This window comes from Mixophyes fleayi, chromosome 1 (genome assembly GCF_038048845.1).
Source record: "Mixophyes fleayi isolate aMixFle1 chromosome 1, aMixFle1.hap1, whole genome shotgun sequence".
In the NCBI taxonomy this organism is placed as follows: domain Eukaryota; kingdom Metazoa; phylum Chordata; class Amphibia; order Anura; family Limnodynastidae; genus Mixophyes; species Mixophyes fleayi.
In genome coordinates this window covers 307,040,771-307,061,154 of record NC_134402.1, presented here as the reverse complement: position 1 = coordinate 307,061,154, position 20,384 = coordinate 307,040,771, and the positions used below count along the sequence as shown (strand labels likewise).

The window sequence follows — 20,384 nt, the reverse complement described above, 5'->3', positions numbered from 1 at the left end:
CACTGTGCCATGCCTCCCCCCCTTTGTAACCCCACTGTGCCATGCTGCCCACCATTTTTTAACCCCACTGTGCCATGCTGACCCCTGTTTATTAACCCCACTGTGCCATACTGCCCCGTTTTTTAACCCATCTGTGCCCCTCTCATTTTTTCACCCCCTCTGTCATGCTGCCCCCCCCCCCGTTTTTAACCCCTCTGACATGCTGCTTTCCCATTTTTTAACCCCTCTGTGCTCCCCCTCAATTTTTAACCCCTCTGACATGCTGCTTTCCCATTTTTTAACCCCTCTGTGCCCCCACTCATTTTTTAACCCCTCTGACATGCTGCTTCCCCGTTTTTTAACCCCTCTGTGCTCCCCCTCATTTTTTAACCCCTCTGACATGCTGCTTCCCCGTTTTTTAACCCCTCTGTGCTCCCCCTCATTTTTTAACCCCTCTGACATGCTGCTTTCCCGTTTTTTAACCCCTCTGTGCTCCCCCTCATTTTTTAACCCCTCTGACATGCTGCTTCCCCGTTTTTTAACCCCTCTGTGCTCCCCCTCATTTTTTAACCCCTCTGACATGCTGCTTTCCCATTTTTTAACCCCTCTGTGCTCCCCCTCATTTTTTAACCCCTCTGACATGCTGCTTCCCCGTTTTTAACCCCTTTGACATGCTGCTTTCCCGTTTTTTAACCCCTCTGTGCTCCCCCTAATTTTTTAACCCCTCTGACATGCTGCTTCCCCGTTTTTAACCCCTCTGACATGCTGCTTCCCCGTTTTTAACCCCTTTGACATGCTGCTTTCCCGTTTTTAACCCCTTTGACATGCTGCTTTCCCGTTTTTTAACCCCTCTGTGCTCCCCCTTATTTTTTAACCCCTCTGTCATGCTGCCCCCCCGTTTTTTAACCCCTTTGTGCCCCCCTCGTTTTCCTCCCTTCACTTACCTTTTCTCCTCTCTTGGTCTTCTCTGCTGCTCTGTGCTCCATTGCTCCAGACTGACTGAATGCTGGGCATGACATGATGACATCACACCCAGCATTCAGACAGTCTGAATAGAGCACAGAGCAGCAGAGAGGAGGGATGCCGGCTCCGCGATCAGGTGAGTATGTTTTGTTTTTTTTTTAAACTAGCCTGCTCCCCCCACCAACGACCGAGCCGCCCCCCCCCCCCCCTGCCAAAAAAAAAAAAAAAAAAAAAAAGAAAAGGAAAAAAAACGTTTTGAAAAAAAATATTTGAAAATTAAAAAAAATCAGCAGCGCAAGGGCCCGGGCCGGGCCCCCTGACATGCCGGGCCCGGGTAATTAGTACCCGCTCCCCCCCCCTCTCGGCGGCCCTGGCTACAACACCCTCCACTCCTATGAGAAGGCATACCACTGGAATTTGGAATATTGCTGCAGGGATTCCCATCCATTCAGGCACAAGAGCATTATTGAGTTCAGGCACTAATATCAGTAAGTCCTGGTTCGCAAGTGTTCAATGGGATTTAGGTTAGAGCTGTGCATGCCAGTTAAGTTCTTCCATACCAAACTTGGGAAACCATTCTTTGAAGGACGTCACTTTGCACATGGGGTCATTGTCATCCTGAAACAGAAAATACCCCAAACTGTTCCCACAACGTTGGAAACACGCAATTCTCTAAGATGTCATTGTATGCGTCACTCCAAATAACAAATTTTCACTATTCCAGAGCCCAATGGGTTTGTGCTTTACCCCACTCCAGTCAAAGTTTGGCATTGTGCATGGTGATCTGAGACTTGCAGGCAGCTGCTAAACCATGGAGATGCAGACCATGAAGTTCCCGACAAACAGGTCTTGTGTTGGCATTGCTTCTAAAGGCAGTTTGGAACTTGGAAAGTCAGTCTTGCAAATGAGGAGAGATGATTTTTACTCGCTACGAGCTACAGCACTTGGTGGTCCCCATCTGTGAGCTTGGGTGGCCTACCGCTTTGCTGCTGAGCTGTTATTGCTCACTACACAATAACAACATGTACAGTTGACCGGGGCAGCTCTAGCAGGGCAGAAATTTGACAAAGGTGGCATCCTATGACAGTGTTACGTTGAAAGTCACCGAGCTCTTCAGTATGATCCATTCTACTGCTAATGTTTGACTATGGAGATTGCATGGCTGTAAGCTTCATTTTATGCACTTGTTATCAATGGAAGTGGCAAATATTACTATTACCCCACATTTGTAATGTTTCAAAGTGCCCCTCAGTAGCGAAAACAGCAAATACATAAAATGGGGACATACAAGGTAGACAAAATAAATACAGACATGAAAACAAAGGGTAGGGAAGATGGCACAGCTGAAACAGAGTTTAATTGGGACAGTTGAGTGGTTGCATTATCGTGACTGGTATTGGAGGGAGTAGGGTAATCTCTAATAAAGAGATGGGTTTTCAGAGAGCACCTAAAGATTTCATGGTTGTGGGTAGGGAATTCTATAAGTGGGTAGCAGTACAGGAGAAGTTTTGTAGGTGGGAGTGATAGGTGGTTACCACAGATAAGGCCAAACACATTAATTATAAGGATTGTCCACATACTGTGGGCCTCCTAGTGGTTGTTAAGCATGTTACAGGTCTGAGAAACATGAAAATCATGAATGTACTCCTTAAAAAGTGTTTATGGATTACTAATGACGCACAATAATGCTGTACTTGAAAATGTAGCTTTATAGTTATATCAAATTATTCCTACATTTCGCTTCTACCAGAGTCTGGAGCTTTGTGTTCAAACACCAAGGGGTATATTTACTGAACTGCGATTTGAAAAAGTGAAGATATTGCCAATAGCAATCAAACGGATGCTAGCTATAATTTTTTAGAATGCACTAAATAAATGACAGCTAGAATCTGATTGGTTGTTATAGGCAACATCTCCACATTTTCAAACCCACAGTTTAGTAAATATACCCCGAAGTCTGTAGCAGTCTGCATACATAGCCATAAATGGATTTGGGTAGGTAAAGTATGTAAATCAGTACACTGGATGTTTTTAGAGTGCAGAAAGTAAAGAACCTTCATACATGTGATGAACTTATTAACTGATCAGAAGTCAGTCGAAATGACTGGGTTATCTACTAGGTTTTAGACTTTGGCCCAAATAATACTACTAGAAGGACACTGAATCATAAAGTAGTAGGTTTAGCATATTCTCATAGAACTCTCTTACTTTGCTGATGTGGGTTGTTCATCATAACTATGCCTCAGCAATTTTGGCAAATAAATATTAGTGGCTATATAATGGAGACACATACTTACACACACTCTTATTAGACCCTAGTATGGTTTAACAAATATGAACATATGGGGCCTGAGTTATTATGGAAAGTAAGGCAAAAAATGGAGTAAATGTTACAATACAAGGGAAGCAAATTAATTTATTATTTTGCACATAACTTAAATACTGGCTGCTTTTTCATCTAGAACACAAAAACTTGATAACTTTCTTTATACTCTGAATTTAAAATTGATCTAGGACATGCCCTACACCAGCTATAAATTTGTCCCCACATTTTACATTTACCTCCCCCCTCCAATACAACATGGTTTTACCCAGGTGCAAAGTTACTCCTTTTGTATGCTTTGCTCTACTTAATGACTCAGGCCCATGGACTCCAAGACTCCAGCACTTGGTTGGCACTCACTTATCAATTATCTTTTGTTATACTGTTCCATCTGATAAAGTATTTGGAACATTTAAAATTTTAAAGACTGCAATAGAACAATTATTAAAAAAAAAGACATAAAACAAATATCAGATATTCTATTTCACTTTAAACCACTTATTTTACAATGTGTGGTATTTTTTTGTTAGACATACCCCATTTAAATAAACCGGTGATTTTCACTGCTTCAATCATTAAACGGGATATCTGTGGGGCAGTGTCAAATCCTTGGGTACGGTAGAATATGTTCATTAACTAACACAGCTGGAAAGCACATGAATTGCATGGTACCCTTATTTTTTGTCAAATGTCACATTACATACTTACATGGATAACATATGTCATACACAGAAGTATATAAATGCTAAAAGTAAATAAATTAAATATTAGCGATACACGAAAGTGAAATTATAATCTTATTCTAAACAGTCTGATTTGCTTAAAAAGTAACTATCTTTCCTATTTGGTTTCTGATCATACATGACGTAAAGGATATCTTTATAGCTAAATCAAAACAATACCAATCTTTAGTATATTTGGTAACTCAAATGCTATTTTTCTGCATTTGAGCTATGTTGGTAAACATATGAACCATGTTTAGAAGACCCACCTGAGCAATATTTTTAAAGTATGTCTGTACTGTATCTCTAGGGCTTCTAAAATATATCTTTTCTTGAGGCTTGAGCTACGTATAAGAGAAAATACAGTGACTTAAAGGCAAGAACAACTGATGAATATGTATATATAGAATATATTATAAAAGAGTCCTTATTAACAGAATAAATTCAACCTCTGAACCAACTGTCTTAGGTTTTATTATTCAAGTTTAAATTCTAAGATAAACTTGGACAATGGGTGAGATATCTTGCATAACAATGGTAGACAGCTGATCTGCTTGCTACCAAAACTATAATATTTCTAATCCATATGCCGTTCTATTTAGTATGTTGAGCAGCTGCATCAGTGATTCATCTGTAATCCTGGAAGCCCAGAACACAGACTTTTTAATCATATTTAATAAATTCTAGACGTGGAGGCAAGGTAGGAAAAGAGAAGGACAGGGCTTGATGATGCAATTGTCGTCAAGCCCAAACCAACTCACTAAATACAATCCCTCACATCCCGCCCCTGCCACTCTGTCTTTACTGTGGTGGGTGTGTTTGGACGACTCCCTGCACTTGTCCCCACCCACTTTGTATCAGGTAAGCATTCCCTGGAAGAACTGCCTGCTGTCTTGGAAGTTTGGCATGCTGCCCCCTAGTTTGGGAGTCTCATGGACAATCTGGGAGAGTAGTCAACTATGCTTTTACTATAGTACTCTGACTTGCAAACCAATTTGAAAATGACTGATGCATGGTCCTGAAGCACGATCCATATAATTTACATTATACCCATGTTTCAAAGATAGCAGAACAAGTTAATGAGATGGAAGGATGTGTGCCTCCAGAGAACTGTATCTTACTGGCTGGACTGCTCTGATTCATTTGTGTACAATGAGCTGTCTATAAATTGATCTTTGTGCTGTCAGTCATGTGTCGCGCTCCAAAGGAAGTGTAATAGGTTGGAGTTTAAAGTGAAGCTTCACTCTTTCACCCATGTGCATTTCCAGCTGTATCTGTAAACCTATAAAGCTAGGTACAAATTTAATTTCCAAGAGCAGTTAGTTACAAGCACTGGGAATTATGTGTGCACCTTGAAATACACTAGGTGCACAAGTGAGTGCCCGTAAACAAATTGGGCCTGATTCATTAAAGAACGTTAATGCCGATATGTGCAAAATCGCTCTGCATATGGCCAGAACTGGACTATACACCCCTGGACATAAGCACATAGTCAGTGTACAGTAAGGGAGTGCCAAGCTTGAGCGCAAGCAGCAACGTCTGATTCAATCTTTGGTTATCTCTAAGATATATGTTTTTTTGCCGTATCACTTGCACCAGCTACAGGTCGGGAGTAAGTGCCAATTACTAGTGTTAAACGTCACGTATGTATGCTAGACCATGTGTTTGCAATTAGGACCAAAAATGCATTTTACGTACAGTATACATTTATATCATCCTAATAAATGTAATTTAATGACTATATTAACAGGCGGCGTTAATAGTTTTATTATTATGCTTTCTTTGGGGACTTTATATTGCACAAATGTATTGGCCGTATGCTGCAGTGTATTGTCTGTTAGAGCAGAGAGCACCTAGACCTGTATTCAACAAGAGCCGTATCTTTACATCCGCTCCTTTTGCATGCCTTCATGAATCAGGCCTATAATGTGCAGGTCTAAACTTTTTGTACTTCATTAATGAGCCTTAATGTAGCATAGAAAGAAACATCATTTAAAAGAGCTGTAAAAAGGAGATTTTAACAAAGCCCATATATTGTGTGCTGTTTCTTAGATAATTTGCTAACTCAATATTGTGATTTGTCTACTGTTCACAATGCAGTTAAGGAATACAGGTTAACACTGTGTGCAGCAAATAATCTGTTATACTACAATATAAAAATAAGCCAGAAACACAACCTTAAACAGGGTCATTGGCATTCATACTCACATTCTCTGAAACAGGCAGATATTTGCAGGCAGTTCTGCATACGCTGCAATAATCTGTGCAAGGGAGATGAAGGAACCATGTTAGATATTAACTAAAAATACATGCTGGCTCAGAGTGATGGGGACAGGGTTCAAATACAATTCAGCAACATCCATAGCTGCACAGGAGACAGGCGTGACAAGGCAAAGAAAGGGTGAGGCAGTACTCTATCTAGCAATATTTCTCTCCTGAATGTAACCCATAAAACATAAATTATTACTTTTGCTTTTCTCCCCACAAACATATAAACACATCACAAAGGTTTATGTTGTGAATTACAAAGGTGGCTACAGTTTATGAAATGTTTCTAACTGAAACCCCAAAACCCATCCCTATTGCTCGCTCTCTCTCTCATATAGAGATTATATATATATATATATATATATATATATATATATATATATATATATATATATATATATATATATATATGCTATGTTACAGCCTTTTTCCAAAATGAAATAAATTCCTTTTTTCCCCTCAAAATTCTACACACAATACCTCATAATGACGACGTTAAAAAAGTTTTTTCAGATTTTTGAAAATGTATTATAAATAAAAAACTAAGAACTCACATGTACATAAGTATTCACAGCCTTTGCCATGAAGCTCAAAATTGAGCTCAGGTGCTTCCTGTTTCCACTGATCATCATGTTCCTACATCTTAATTGAAGTCCATCTGTGGTAAATTCAGTTGATTGGACATGATTTGCAAAGGCACACACTTGTCTATATAAGGTCCCACACTTGACAGTGCATGTGAGAGTACAAATCAAGCATGAAGTCAAAGGAATTGTCTGTAGACCTCCAAGACAGGTTTGTTCTCGAGGCACAAATCTGGGGCACGGTACAAAACAATATCTGCAATCTTTGAAGGTCCCAATGAGCATTGGCCTCCACCATCTGTAAATGGAAGAAGTTCGGAACCACCCGGACTCTTCCTAGAGCTGGCCAGCCGTCTAAATTGAGCGATCGGGGGAGAAGGGCCCTAGTCAGGGAGGTGACCAAGAATCTGATGGTCACTCTGTCAGAGCTACAGCATTCCTCTGTGGAGAGGAGAACCTTCCAGAAGGAAACCATCTCTGCAGCAATCCACCAATCAGGCCTGTATGGTAGAGTACCCAGACGGAAGCCATTCCTTAGTAAAAAGCACATGGCAGGCCATCTGAAGTTTGCCAAAATGCACCTGAAGGACTCTCAGACCTTGAGAAACAAAATTCTCTGTTCTGATGAGACAAAGATTGAACTCTTTGGCGTGAATACCAGGCGTCATGTTTGGCGGAAACCAGGCACCACTCATCACCAGGCCAATACCATCCCTACAGTGAAGCATGGTGGTGGCAGCATCATGCTGTGGGGATGTTTTTCAGCGGCAGAAACTGGGAGACTAGTCAGAATAGAGGGAAAGATGAATGCAGCAATGTACAGAGACATCATGGATGAAAACCTGCTCCATAAATACCATAATTATTTTACTAATTGGAAACATAAATGTTTCCAATTAGTAAAATAATGTATACTGTTCATGTAATCACAAAGACATCAGTCCGGTATTCAGTTCAAGAAAGCACCAGCCTAATAACAGTAAATAAAAAATAAATAAAAAAAACTATACACCCACCCCACTGTATACTGTTCAAAAGGTCACGGATATCTCTTAACAGAGCATAGTTTAGTACATGCAGTAACAAACAAAAGAAATAAAAAGACAAGATAATAACCACAATGAAGCACAATGCTCCTCAATCTTCTTCTTTGAAATAGCTTCAATGATTAAAAAGAAAAGAAAAATCCAACCCACCCATCAGCCATATGCTGCAAAGATTAGAACTATTACACAATTAGCGATAAATATTCAGGTGGTAGGAAAATAGTTGATTGGCCAAGTCAGTCATTCACATGCTTATGTAAAACACCATGGGCCTTAGGCTGGGTACACACTACAGCAGTGGTTCCCAAACTGTGTGCCGCGACTCCCTGGGGTGCCTCGGCAAGGGCCAGTGGTAAGCAAGGCAGGGGACTTCTTGGTAATTATTTCAGTTTAGGAGTGCCTTGAAAAAATTATAGGAGACCCTAAGGGTGCCTCGAACTGAGAAAGTTTGGGTTCCACTGCACTACAGCAAAATTCCAACAATGCGATATTTTTAGCAATTTTACCAGCGACAGGAAAAGAAAAGTCCCGATCAGCTTGCCGATTTATGTGTACACACTATACCAGTGGTTCCCAAACTTTTGCAGTTCGCGGCACCCTTAGAGTTTCCAAATTTTTTGAAGGCACCCCTCCAAAATAATTATTGAGCAGTCCTGTTTTAGAAGTAGTTGGGTCAAAAAATTGTAATAAGTATTTAGGTCAGGACAGAAATACTTATTTAGTTGTATGCAAAAATGCCCCCTCTGCATCCAGACACTCTGCCCTCAGGCACTCTGTCCCCTCTGCATCCAGACACACTGCCTCCTCTGCATCCAGACACACTGCCCTCTCTCACACTGCCCCCTCTGCCCTCTGTCACGCTGCCCCCCCTCATCTGCCCTCTCTCACGATGTCCCCCCTCCTCTGCCCTCTCTCACGATGTCCCCCCTCCTCTGCCCTCTCTCATGCTGTCCCCCTCCTCTGCCCTCTGTCACGCTGTCCCCCTCCTCTGCCCTCTGCCCCCTGTTACACTCCTCTGAACCGTTGTGCCCCAGCTGTCACCCTCCTCTGCCCCCTGTTACTCTCCTCTGCCCCCTGTGACACTCCTCTGCCCCTGTGACACTCCTCTGCCCCGTTGTGCCCCAGCTGTCACCCTCTCTGCCCCTGTTACACTCCTCTGCCCCGTTGTGCCCCAGCTGTCACCCTCTCTGCCCCAGCTGTCACCCTCTCTGCCCCAGCTGTCACCCTCTCTTCCCCACTGTCACCCTCTCTTCCCCGCTGTCACCCTCTCTGCCCCAGCTGTCACCCTCTCTTCCCCGCTGTCACCCTCTCTGCCCCAGCTGTCACCCTCTCTGCCCCAGCTGTCACCCTCTCTTCCCCACTGTCACACTCTCTGCCCCAGCTGTCACCCTCTCCTCCCCACTGTCACCCTCTCTTCCCCGCTGTCACCCTCTTTTCCCCGCTGTCACCCTCTCTGCCCCAGCTGTCACCCTCTCTGCCCCAGCTGTCACCCTCTCTTCCCCACTGTCACCCTCTCTGCCCCAGCTGTCACCCTCTCTTCCCCGCTGTCACGCTCTCTTCCTCGCTGTCACACTCTCTGCCCCAGCTGTCACCCTCTCTTCCTCGCTGTCACACTCTCTGCCCCAGCTGTCACACTCTCTTCCCCGCTGTCACGCTCTCTGCCCCAGCTGTCACCCTCTCTTCTCCGCTGTCACCCTCTCTGCCCCAGCTGTCACCCTCTCTGCCCCAGCTGTCACCCTCTCTTCCCTGCTGTCACGCTCTCTGCCCCAGCTGTCACCCTCTCTTCCCCTGCTGTCACACTCTCTGCCCCAGCTGCAACCCTCTCTTCCCCGCTGTCACGCTCTCTGCCCCAGCTGTCACGCTCTCTGCCCCAGCTGTCACCCTCTCTGCCCCAGCTGTCACCCTCTCTTCCCCAGCTGTCACCCTCTCTGCCCCAGCTGTCACCCTCTCTTCCCCGCTGTCACGCTCTCTTCCTCGCTGTCACACTCTCTGCCCCAGCTGTCACCCTCTCTTCCTCGCTGTCACACTCTCTGCCCCAGCTGTCACACTCTCTTCCCCGCTGTCACGCTCTCTGCCCCAGCTGTCACCCTCTCTTCTCCGCTGTCACCCTCTCTGCCCCAGCTGTCACCCTCTCTGCCCCAGCTGTCACCCTCTCTTCCCTGCTGTCACGCTCTCTGCCCCAGCTGTCACCCTCTCTTCCCCTGCTGTCACACACTCTGCCCCAGCTGCAACCCTCTCTTCCCCGCTGTCACGCTCTCTGCCCCAGCTGTCACCCTCTCTTCCCCGCTGTCACGCTCTCTGCCCCAGCTGTCACCCTCTCTTTCCCGCTATCACGCTCTCTGCCCCAGCTGTCACCCTCTCTTCCCCGCTGTCACGCTCCCTCTCACTCCTCTGCCGCGCGCCAGCCATAGAAAAATAAGAAAGAGCACAGAAACTTACCAATCCGCCGGGCGCCGGGACCCAGCAGCTTGTTACTGACGTCGATATTCAGTGACAGCTGCGGGAGGGAGGAGTCTTCTGGGTCCCAGCGCCCGGCGGATTGGTAAGTTTCTGTGCTTTTTCTTTTTTTCAATGCTTGGCCCGCGGCACCCCAGTGACAGCGCCGCGGCACCCCTGGGAGCCACGGCGCACAGTTTGGGAACCGCCGCACTATACACAATTACCTTCAGATCTGTGCTTCTCATCTGTCATAAGTTAACCATCGGCTGGCTGGATGACAAAATTAATACTGTGTGTCCACGTAGAGAAAACTGCAGAAACAGAAACTATAAAAGCAAAAAGGTCCATAAAACCTCCTATGAACAGTCTTTAAGGGTGTGAAAGAAAAGTGCAGAGGAAGCTGCTGGCAGTAAGAGACTGGCAGATTCCACCCAGTGTAATGTACCTGCTGCCCCCAGACAACGCTGTCCTATCTGCCCCAGTCTGGTCACCTCCCGTTGCCCGGTCTCTGGTAACAATCTGTCCTCAGCTTTCCAGTGGATGTGGCTGACTACAATATAACAGTGACTAGGTCAGGTGAGACAGAGGCTAATTGGCTGGTTGGGAGTGAGTGGAGAGCTCAGGACAGATGTAACAACTGCATCTGTAGGACAGGAGGCAGTAATCCTCACATTCACAGGGATATGACAGCGGACATCAGCTCCTCCAGCGACAGGTGACTGCTGCTTCATAGCTAAAATTTCGCTCCAATTCTGCAGAGTGCATACACACTGCAGAATTGGACCAACATCGTTTCATCTTTGAACGTGATTTTTAGTTCACTGTAAAAATCTTGTTCAATCATATGAAGTGCCATAGAACAATAATCATTTCAAAGCCAAGGGTACACACTACTGTGAAATCGGGCCAATCAGTCGTTTAACATCTAAAAAACAAATACAGTGATACACACCTTTATTAAGAAGAAAGCACACACCCCTTTAAAAGGCCATTATTTGTTTGTTTATATTGTAACACTTGAGACAAAAAGGAAGTGACACACCTCTATTAAGAAGAAAGCACACACCACTTTAAAAGGACATTGTGATAATATATGCATACAGCTGTACCACCCTGATCAAGCTCAATTTTGTCTGATCTTGGTAACTAACCAGGATTGGGCCGGGTTAGTACTTGGATGAGAGACCACTTGGGAATACCAAGCGCTGTAGGCTAAAATATAATTAATGAAATTCTACTTTTATAGAATTGCATAATGTACAAATAGCCCACATTACCATTTATTTGTTTTTTGGATATTTTGTAATATTGGTTTAATTGGATGTTAACCTAAGGTGTATATTTCTACAATTGGGGGTAGCGCAGGGAAATCTAAAACTTTTGTTTATTAGCAGTTTAACATCTGGTTAGCATGAAAATCGTCTGAAAACAAAGTGTGTACCCAGCCTTATGAAGAGTTTACAATTAAAACAAAACCATAAATTGCATCCTTTTAAAGTACGTCTTTACTCTGTATTCAGAGCTGTATGTATCTTAAAATGCATAACTTTGAATACCTCCCTGAACATGCCCAGGCCACCATTAGCAGTACTACAAACGCTAGTAAAACCAATGCTGCCAGGGCATGCTGGCACTTAGTAATCCACAATTACAAGCATGTCCTGGCGCTAAGGACTCACTGGGACCTGTAGTCAGAGCCAGAATAACACAATAGGCTTTCTTGGCAATAGCCTCTGTGACAGAATCAAGGGTGAAGTGTATTGTAACAGCTAAGTTTTGCCTAGATTTCTAACATAATGCTTTTAAAACTCCTGGAGAATGTGTGTTTGTACTAGCTGTGAGCTACTGCAAAACTAAAGGTTTGTGGAAAAGCCGGAAAGGGTCCTGGGGTTTATGGTTGTAAAGAGTAGGGTAGATTCTATCCATTAGGCATGTAGCCGGGTCTTTCATGTGACCTGCTAACCTGCTGATAATTAGGATGTGCACCTGAGCAGTGCAGGTAAAAAGTTACTTCTCAGCACAGTCTCTGTCTCTGCCTGGGGGCTGAGGCTGGTGAGTCTCAGTTAGAGGAAACCTTGCTACTTTGGCTGAGACTGAACCATACTGCTCTGTTTATGATGTGCTTTAGTTTGGTAGTCAGACGTGACATATGTTTAGTTAGAGCCGGACAGAAACGTCTTTATCTTGAAGTGATCTATTATTTTTGTTCCTTAATAAAACTGGCTGTTGTACTTAAATCCATGGACTTGACATCATTGCTGCTGTTTACCTCCATCTACCCCAGGAGATGGATCTGATCCCCCTCACACAGTCACAACTCTTATTCATTCAAGTTAGGCAGGAGCAGCTAACAGCAAATCTGATGCTATTAGCTGCCCTGCTGTTAGTGCGGGCACAGTGCGCTGTTTAGTGAAGAGGTCTTGGCAGCTAACAGCAAATCTGATGCTATTAGCTGCCCTGCTGTTAGTGCGGGCACAGTGCGCTGTTTAGTGAAGAGGTCTCGTGAGACTATAGTCTCACCAGATCTCCTCACTAAGCAGCACGCTGCCCACCATGCCTGCACTAACAGCAGGGCAAGAAATAAGGGGTGTTGCCCGATGCCTGCAGTGATGAGGAGAGGACCGAATAAGTGCTGTTTTTGTATGTATCGGGGGGAGAAGAAGCGGAGGTGATAAATTGGGGCTGACGGAGGGTCATGATGGGGGGTGGAGATATGAATTGGATGCAGGGGGAACGAGGGCCTTTACAAATTACTGGGGGCCTCACAGTACCCTTAGCCCAGGGGCCTACATTGACTTAATCAGGTCCTGCCTGTAGTGCACCAGAGAAAAATGTAAATAAAACATACACACCGATATTCAAAATAATAATTGAATTAATCCAACATATCACGTATTTTATTTATTTACTTACCTAGCTATAAACATTCTGTACCTTTACCTTGTTGTCAAAATCCTGTCCTTAAAATAAAAACCATAATAGTCGCCGCTACACTAGGTCCGTTCAGAACTCCCATCGCAAATGAGGTCTTAGCGGCTATGCCTGTTATATTTATAACCAGAATATATTCCATGCTCTGAGGTCAGGAGAATTTTTTTGTCTGCATTAAATGTTTTAAGAAGTTGTTATTTCTTTCATTTGTGGAAGGTTTCCTTCTGGTCCACTTGGACGGCTAGAAGAGCCCCTGCACTTTTCATCACTGCAACAAGTTTGAATAGTAGAGAAAAACCAACCGGTTTTGTTTCTGCTGTCTCAGAAGATTTTAGTGTTCCGTGAAAAGTTACTAGAGTGCAGCTGCTTTGTTCCACACTGTAAGCTGCCACATCAGTTTTATGATTTAGAGAAATGGTTCACAGTAAATAGTAAGCAGAGTAAGGTTAGGTGGTACGCAGTCCGCAGTATTAGACGTGGCATGGACGACAGCCATACTGGAGCGACGTGGTGCTGTGAGCTTCCAGCATCGATACATGTCGGAGATTCCCCCAACTATAATCTACCACCAGTGGACATACAAGAGTTCCTTTCACCCACCAGCACACTTTGAGCCCGGCATATAGATTTTCAAACCTCTGGGGCCGAACTTGAAAGTCTGGCCTAGTCCGCTTCCACAAGTGTGTGCTCAAATTTACACCCGCAATACCAGAATGGTCAGCAGCACTGGAGCCCCAAGGCAACCACTTCACCAGTCAATCTACAGTCTTTTCCATATTTGGAAAATTTTGTTGTTGAAACTGGATTCAATGCTTGTTAACAATAAAATACAAGTACCAGACAAAATGATAAAATTAACTACAATTGAAACTGCGTCCAGTCCCAATGTTCACATTTACATAGCTACCACATTCACTTTATTTAATCAAAGTTAGTTATTTTTAGACTTAAAAGGTAGGGAGTAAATCCAGACAGAACAGTGTCATTGAGGCCGATGGAATTGAGAGCTTGCAAAAGAATGGGGTGGTCGATGGTATTAAAGGCAGCAGAAAAGTCAAGGATAAGGAGGGAGAAGTGACCCCTAGATTTAGCAGCAAGAAGACGGTTACTGACTTTGGCGGAAGTTGTTTCTGTGGAGTGGAGTGGTGGGAGAGAGCAAAATCCACAAGAGTGGGACGAGTAGGGAGTGAGAGGAAAGAAAGGTGGTAAGGCGGTTGTAATCAACACGATCAAAAAGCTAAGAAGGAGAGGGAAAGAAGCAGATAGGATGATAATTTGAGAGAGAGTCATTGTCTACGTAGTGTTTTTTTTTACTATAGTGACGACAAGGGCATATTTGAAGGACGAGGGGAAGGTATCAGAGGGGCGTTAGCTGTGAAAGTTGACATGGTGGGAGCAAGCCCCCGAAGAGAGGGAGAGGAGATGAAAGTGGATGGGGTTGAGGGGGCAGTTGTAGGGGGAGAAGAGGAGAGAAGGATGCTAACTTTGTGATGAAGGAGTAGAGGAGTGGGTATGCTAGCAAGGAAGGGTGCAGTGAAGAAAGTGCAGACAACAGGTGAGGGGGGACAAGATGGGTACAATGGAGAGAGAGGGTGGGGATGCCATGTCATATGGACTCAAACGTGGATGGCAAAGTCAAGAGCAGAGAGTGAGGAAAGGAAGGGAGGTCAGAGGATGGAGTTGGGGGTGGTTAATAAAGACAATGGAGTTTGGAGGGCTGGGAGGAAAGAGAGCCTTAAAGTAGGACTGTTTAGAGAGTGATAGTGGAAAACTGTAAGATGAGAGAATGATCTTGAATTGGAAAAAATCATTGAAAGAGCGCAACTTTCTCCAGAGGTAGGAAAAGACTAGATCAAGGGAGTGGCCGCTGCTATAGGAGAGACAGGACCATGGGAATGGTATATGACAGCCATGCAGAGGTGAGTTGTGTGGAAGAGGCGGATGAAGAAGACCTCAAAGGAAAAGGAGGGTTCAGGGGGAATAACCCAGAAGGTGCAACCATGCCAGCCTCCAGGTCTGGGAAAAGCACAGGTACGAAAGAGTGGTGGGATAGGTGGCGTTGGCAGAGGAAATACAGGTTACAATTGGCGAGAAGGTTTAAGCAGCTAGAGATTAAGAGATCATGGACAGAGATCAGTTTGTTGTACACTGATTTAGAATTCCAGACAGCATAGAAGAGAGGGAGGGAAAAAGAGATGGATCAAATTGTTGGTGTAGCAGTGGAGGGCAGGATTTTGAGCAAGGGGAGTGAGGGGAGGGTTAGAAACAGAACAGGGAGGTCCTGAGGGGACAGGAGTGGATGGAAAAGAAGTGGAGATAGGGCTTTCCAGGAGGGGGAGCAGAGGTAGGTGGGGGAAGCTGGAGAGGGAAGGGGTGACAAGAAGGGACCAAGGTCGGGGGAAGAGAAGGGGAAGGGGACAGGTAGGAGCAGCGAGAAGAACTACTGGAGGAGTATATATGGCAGGGGCGAGGGTTTGGAGGGGTGAGGATGAGTAAGGTAAAGCTAGCATGAGGGGGAGAAAAGAAAGGAGACAGTGAGGGAGAGCAGGTCAGAAGTGCAGAGGAGAGAAGTAAGGCGAGACAGCGGGAAAGGAAGGATGAAGAGAAGGGACAGAGGAAGATGGTATAAAGAATAGAATGGAGGGACAAGGGGTACAGAAAGATGGGGGGAGGATGGGAGAGAGGAGCAAAGCATGTCAAAGGGTAAAGATAAGCTAAAGGTTGTGAAATTAAATGTGACTGTGTAGTAGGATGTGAGGTTGGATGATGTCTACAAAGATGATGGCGATGAGCGAATGGAGAGAGGTAGAGGGAGAGGTAAAAGGAGAGAAAAGCTGTGGTATAGCGGTAGTGGGATCAGCAAAGAGGAGAAAAGGAGCTTAGATCATAGCGATAAAGGCAACAGCAAGTAAAACAAAGTGGCAATGTAATCAATGTACTAAAACAAAGCAATACTATGGCAATTACAATCAAGTACCAGGATTGCTGGTGCTTTGAATGAGAAAAAAACAAACAGCAGCAAAAGTTAGAGGTACAAAAATATTGAAACCAATTGTAGGAAGCAAGAGTTGCAAACAGTTCAGCAGGGAGTGTACAGGCAGAGCTCAAAACAGGTGCATGAAGTGAAGAGTAATAGATATTTAAAGTAGGGTGTTGGATGTTACACTTCTGTAGCAGTCTTTTCATGTAATATATTCTCCTCTCCTCTTCGGCTCATGTGTAACCCTTACTACGCTTTATAAATCTGCATACGCGCATGTATTAAACCCACACTTAGGATGAACAAAATACAAAAATACTCTCTATACTGCCTACAGACTCAATAAGAAGAGTAACTAGGTCATGTGATCAGTGTCTGGAGCTAACCCTCACTACCAAGACACCAATAAAATTCTTAAACAAATAGATTGGAAAAAGAAGCATATCAATAATAGATAAAAACAAACCTCAATACTTCTTGTCAGATGCTTGGCTGCATAGAGAGGAATCAGTAGCAGAAAGAAAGAAGTAATAATGCCACTGTATAGGTCATTGGTACGGCCTTTATCTAAAACACTGTGTTCAGTTCTGGAGGACATATCTCCAGAAGGATATAAATACATTAGAGACTGTACAAAGAATAGCAACACAAAACTTACTCAGAAAGAATAAAATCTCTCAATATGTATATTAAAAAGTGGTCACCCCGTAGCGCACAGATGTATGACAGATATGTAGAAATCAGTTTAATAGTGACAAATAATGCAGTGTTGCAACCTAAGAATTCAATCATGTCACAGACAAATAGGCATATAAAGACGTAAAAGTCACAATGGCTCAAACCTATAACAATCAGCAATATACCTATAGGGTTGGACACGGAGGTCCCAGGAAGCTGAATAGGTTAAATGAGTCCCAATATAAAGGTTAATCCAAACGATAATTAGAATCACAGTCTTTGAATAAACATACTGGCAATGCTTCACACTAGGATATAAATTGGCATAAGCGGAGGCCGTTATGAATCAGAGAATGCAGTCAAATAATATGCAATAGATGCGAGCAAGCTGAAAAAGTCCTAGAGCTGTAGTACAGTTCAGATATTCACAATAGGTATCGATGTGGCGAAATAATGTTGAATAAACACAGAGTCCGATCCAATAATGTAGAGTAATTGTGGTGATGTCACGGGCACTAGGAGTTCTGCCCAGGATTCACCAGTTGATAATGCTTACCAGAGGGGCGGGGTTTACACAGCGGTCCTCTGGTAGTAGGGTGAATAGTAGGAACGTATATAACAGCAGATGGAGAGAGAATGCCAATGGAATAGATGAGAGTCAGTGACTTGCAGCTATACTGGTAGGAGAGTCAGCGACTTGCAGCTGTACTGGTAGGAGAGTAGAGTGGACGTGAACAGGTGAAGGAAGGTAACGGGAGAGTCAGTGGTCTGTGGATAGCAAGTTGTACCACTGCTGTGAAAGGAAGACTTGTCCAGGTGCAGGTAGGTAGCGGGAGAGTCAGTGGTCTGCGTATAGCAAGTTGTACCACTGCTGTGAAGGGAAGACTTGTTCAGGTGCAGGTAGGTAGCGGGAGAGTCAGTGGTCTGCGTATAGCAAGTTGTACCACTGCTGTGAAGGGAAGACTTGTTCAGGTGCAGGTAGGTAGCGGGAGAGTCAGTGGTCTGCGTATAGCAAGTTATACCACTGCTGTGAAGGGAAGACTTGTCCAGGTGTAGGTAGGTAGCGGGAGAGTCAGTGGTCTGCGTATAGCAAGTTGTTCCACTGCTGTGATGAGGTGAGGACTTGTCCAGGTGCGGATAAGTGGAGGAGTGATAAGAGTCTATAACTGTATAAATACAATTGGAGAGCAGAGGAGCTAGTCCCAAACAGATATGCAGCGTCACAGCTAATAGTCTATAGCGGGTATGTATACCGCTGCTGAGTAGAGAGGCTTGTCCAAAGCGGATATGCAGGATAACAACTGATAGTCAATAACAAGTATGCATATCGCTGCTGAGTAGAAAAGCTTGTTCAAACAGATATGCAGCGTCACAGCTAATAGTCTATAGCGGGTATGAATACCGCTGCTAAGTAGAGAAGCTTGTCCAAAGCGGATATGCAGGATAACAGCTGATAGTCAATAACAAGTATGCATACCGCTGCTGAGTAGAGAAGCTTGTCCAACGAGGATATGCAGGCACAGCAGGAGAGCTGAGGGACTGTAGCGGGTATGGGAACCGCAGGTGAGCAGAGCAGGTAATCCAGCAGACAGCTGAAGACACGAGCAGGACACAGGAGTCAGTAGCGGGTATGGGAACCGCCGATGAGCAAAGCAGGTAATCCAGCAGACAGCTGAAGACACGAGCAGGGCACAGGAGTCAGTAGCGGGTATGGGAACCGCCGTTGAGCAGAGCAGGTAATCCAGCAGGAAACTGAGGATACGAGCAGGACACAGGAGACACCTTCAGAGACTCACAGGGAATGAGACTCAAGATCATGCAACGATACAATGGCCACAGGTGCCTTAAATAGGGAGAGGTGATTGATCCACCAATTAGGTTAAAAGCAAGGTCATAAGAGTTCATGGATGTTGCGCATGCGCAGTCCATCAAGATGGCGGACGGCCGCGGCTCAGGACAGGCGCCGGCAGGAAGGATAGAGAACCACGCACCAGCGCAGAGGCACTCATGGTCCGGTGAGTGACAGGTGATTTCACTTACCCCTGTGGGGTTGAAGCGCTGCTGCATCCTCCCGAGGTGGTAGTCTCTGGACGTAGAAAGTAGCAAGAGCCTCCAAGTGTTGGTGTAGTCGCGGCCGCGGCTAACACCAGATAGCGCATGCGGCGTGGGACGAAAATGGAGTTAAGGGTAACAGCTGTCCCCCAACGCGTTTCGCTTACCGCTTTATCAAGGAAGGTAGATCATGTAGGAGACTTCATTCCTTTTAAAGGCGCTTTAACAGGGATAAGCTGTATGATTGGCTGTTTCATACAGCTTTGGAAAAGCGTTGGGAGGACAACTGTTACCCTTAACTCCGTTATTGATCACCTTCAGAACACGAGTTCGGAACAGCGATTTTTTTCATCCCACGCCGCATGCACAATCTGGTGTTAGCCGTGTCCGCGACTACACCAACACTTGGAGGCTCTTGCTACTTTCTACGTCCAGAGACTACCACCTCGGGAGGATGCAGCAGCGCTTCAACCCCACAGGGGTAAGTGAAATCACCACAATTACTCTACATTATTGGATCGGACTCTATGTTTATTCAACATTATTTCGCCACATCGATACCTATTGTGAATATATTAGGTATATTGCCGATTGTTATAGGTTTGAGCCATTGTGACTTTTACGTCTTTATATGCCTATTTGTCTGTGACATGATTGAATTCTTAGGTTGCAACCTTGCATTATATGTAACCACCGCATTATTTGTCACTATTAAACTGATTTCTACATATCTGTCATACATCTGTGCGCTATGGGGAGACCACTTTTTAATCTATCTACTTAAGGGCTGGAACTACCCATACTAAACCCTTTTCCCTCCAAGCAGCCTTTTTCTTTCACAACACTAGGGAGCGCTCACCAAACCCCTTACTTCTATCTCAATATGTATAGTTTGGGGCAGAGAAGGGAACAGGGGACATGATAGAACATTTCAAATATATCAAGAATTTCAACAAGGTAGAGGAGGGATACATTCTTCAAAGCAAGAGAAATATTAGAACACGAGGACATGCAATGAAATTGGAAAGAAGTTGGTTCAGAGGAAATCTGAGGAAAAACTACTTCATAGAAAGGGTAGTGGATCAGAGTTGGTTGAGTTTAAAACAATATAGCAATTTAAACATGCTTGGGATAGACATAAGGATATCCTCACAAAGAATAAAGGAATGAATAGGGTTTGAGGTTTTCCAAAGGTTAAAAATTGGGCAAACTAGATGGGCCAAGCGACTCTTATCCGTCATCAAATTCTATGTTTCTATGTGATAAAGATTGAGCTCAGGGCTTTCCTGACGTGCATTCAGCAATTCATCCATCTTCCACACGATGAGGAGTCACATATAGCAGCAGTCTGCCACCATAACTGTCTTTCCACACGTTATAGCAGCAGTAGATGTAACATGTGTTAGAGCTCACGTTACC

General features: G+C 44.4%; 1 protein-coding gene across 9 annotated transcripts in view; it reads right to left on the bottom strand.

Annotated features, from left to right (window-relative positions):
* RNF212B (ring finger protein 212B) overlaps window positions 1-20,384 on the bottom strand; it is a 167,754-nt gene that overhangs the window by 126,629 nt on the left and 20,741 nt on the right. For 4 of the 9 annotated variants that reach the window (XR_012692513.1, XR_012692510.1, XM_075211185.1 and 1 more), the window contains exons 3-4: window positions 6,196-6,248; window positions 4,257-4,331 (exon numbers count right to left, since the gene is read on the bottom strand). Coding sequence is in view for 2 of the 9 variants with exons in the window: in XM_075211185.1 (XP_075067286.1) it covers window positions 4,257-4,331; window positions 6,196-6,248 (128 nt within the window). In the remaining 7 variants the exon portion in view is untranslated. Of the gene's footprint in view, window positions 1-3,801; window positions 3,971-4,256; window positions 4,332-6,195; window positions 6,249-20,384 lie in introns of those variants that run through there. The other 5 variants (XR_012692512.1, XR_012692514.1, XR_012692515.1 and 2 more) reach the window with 2 other exon arrangements.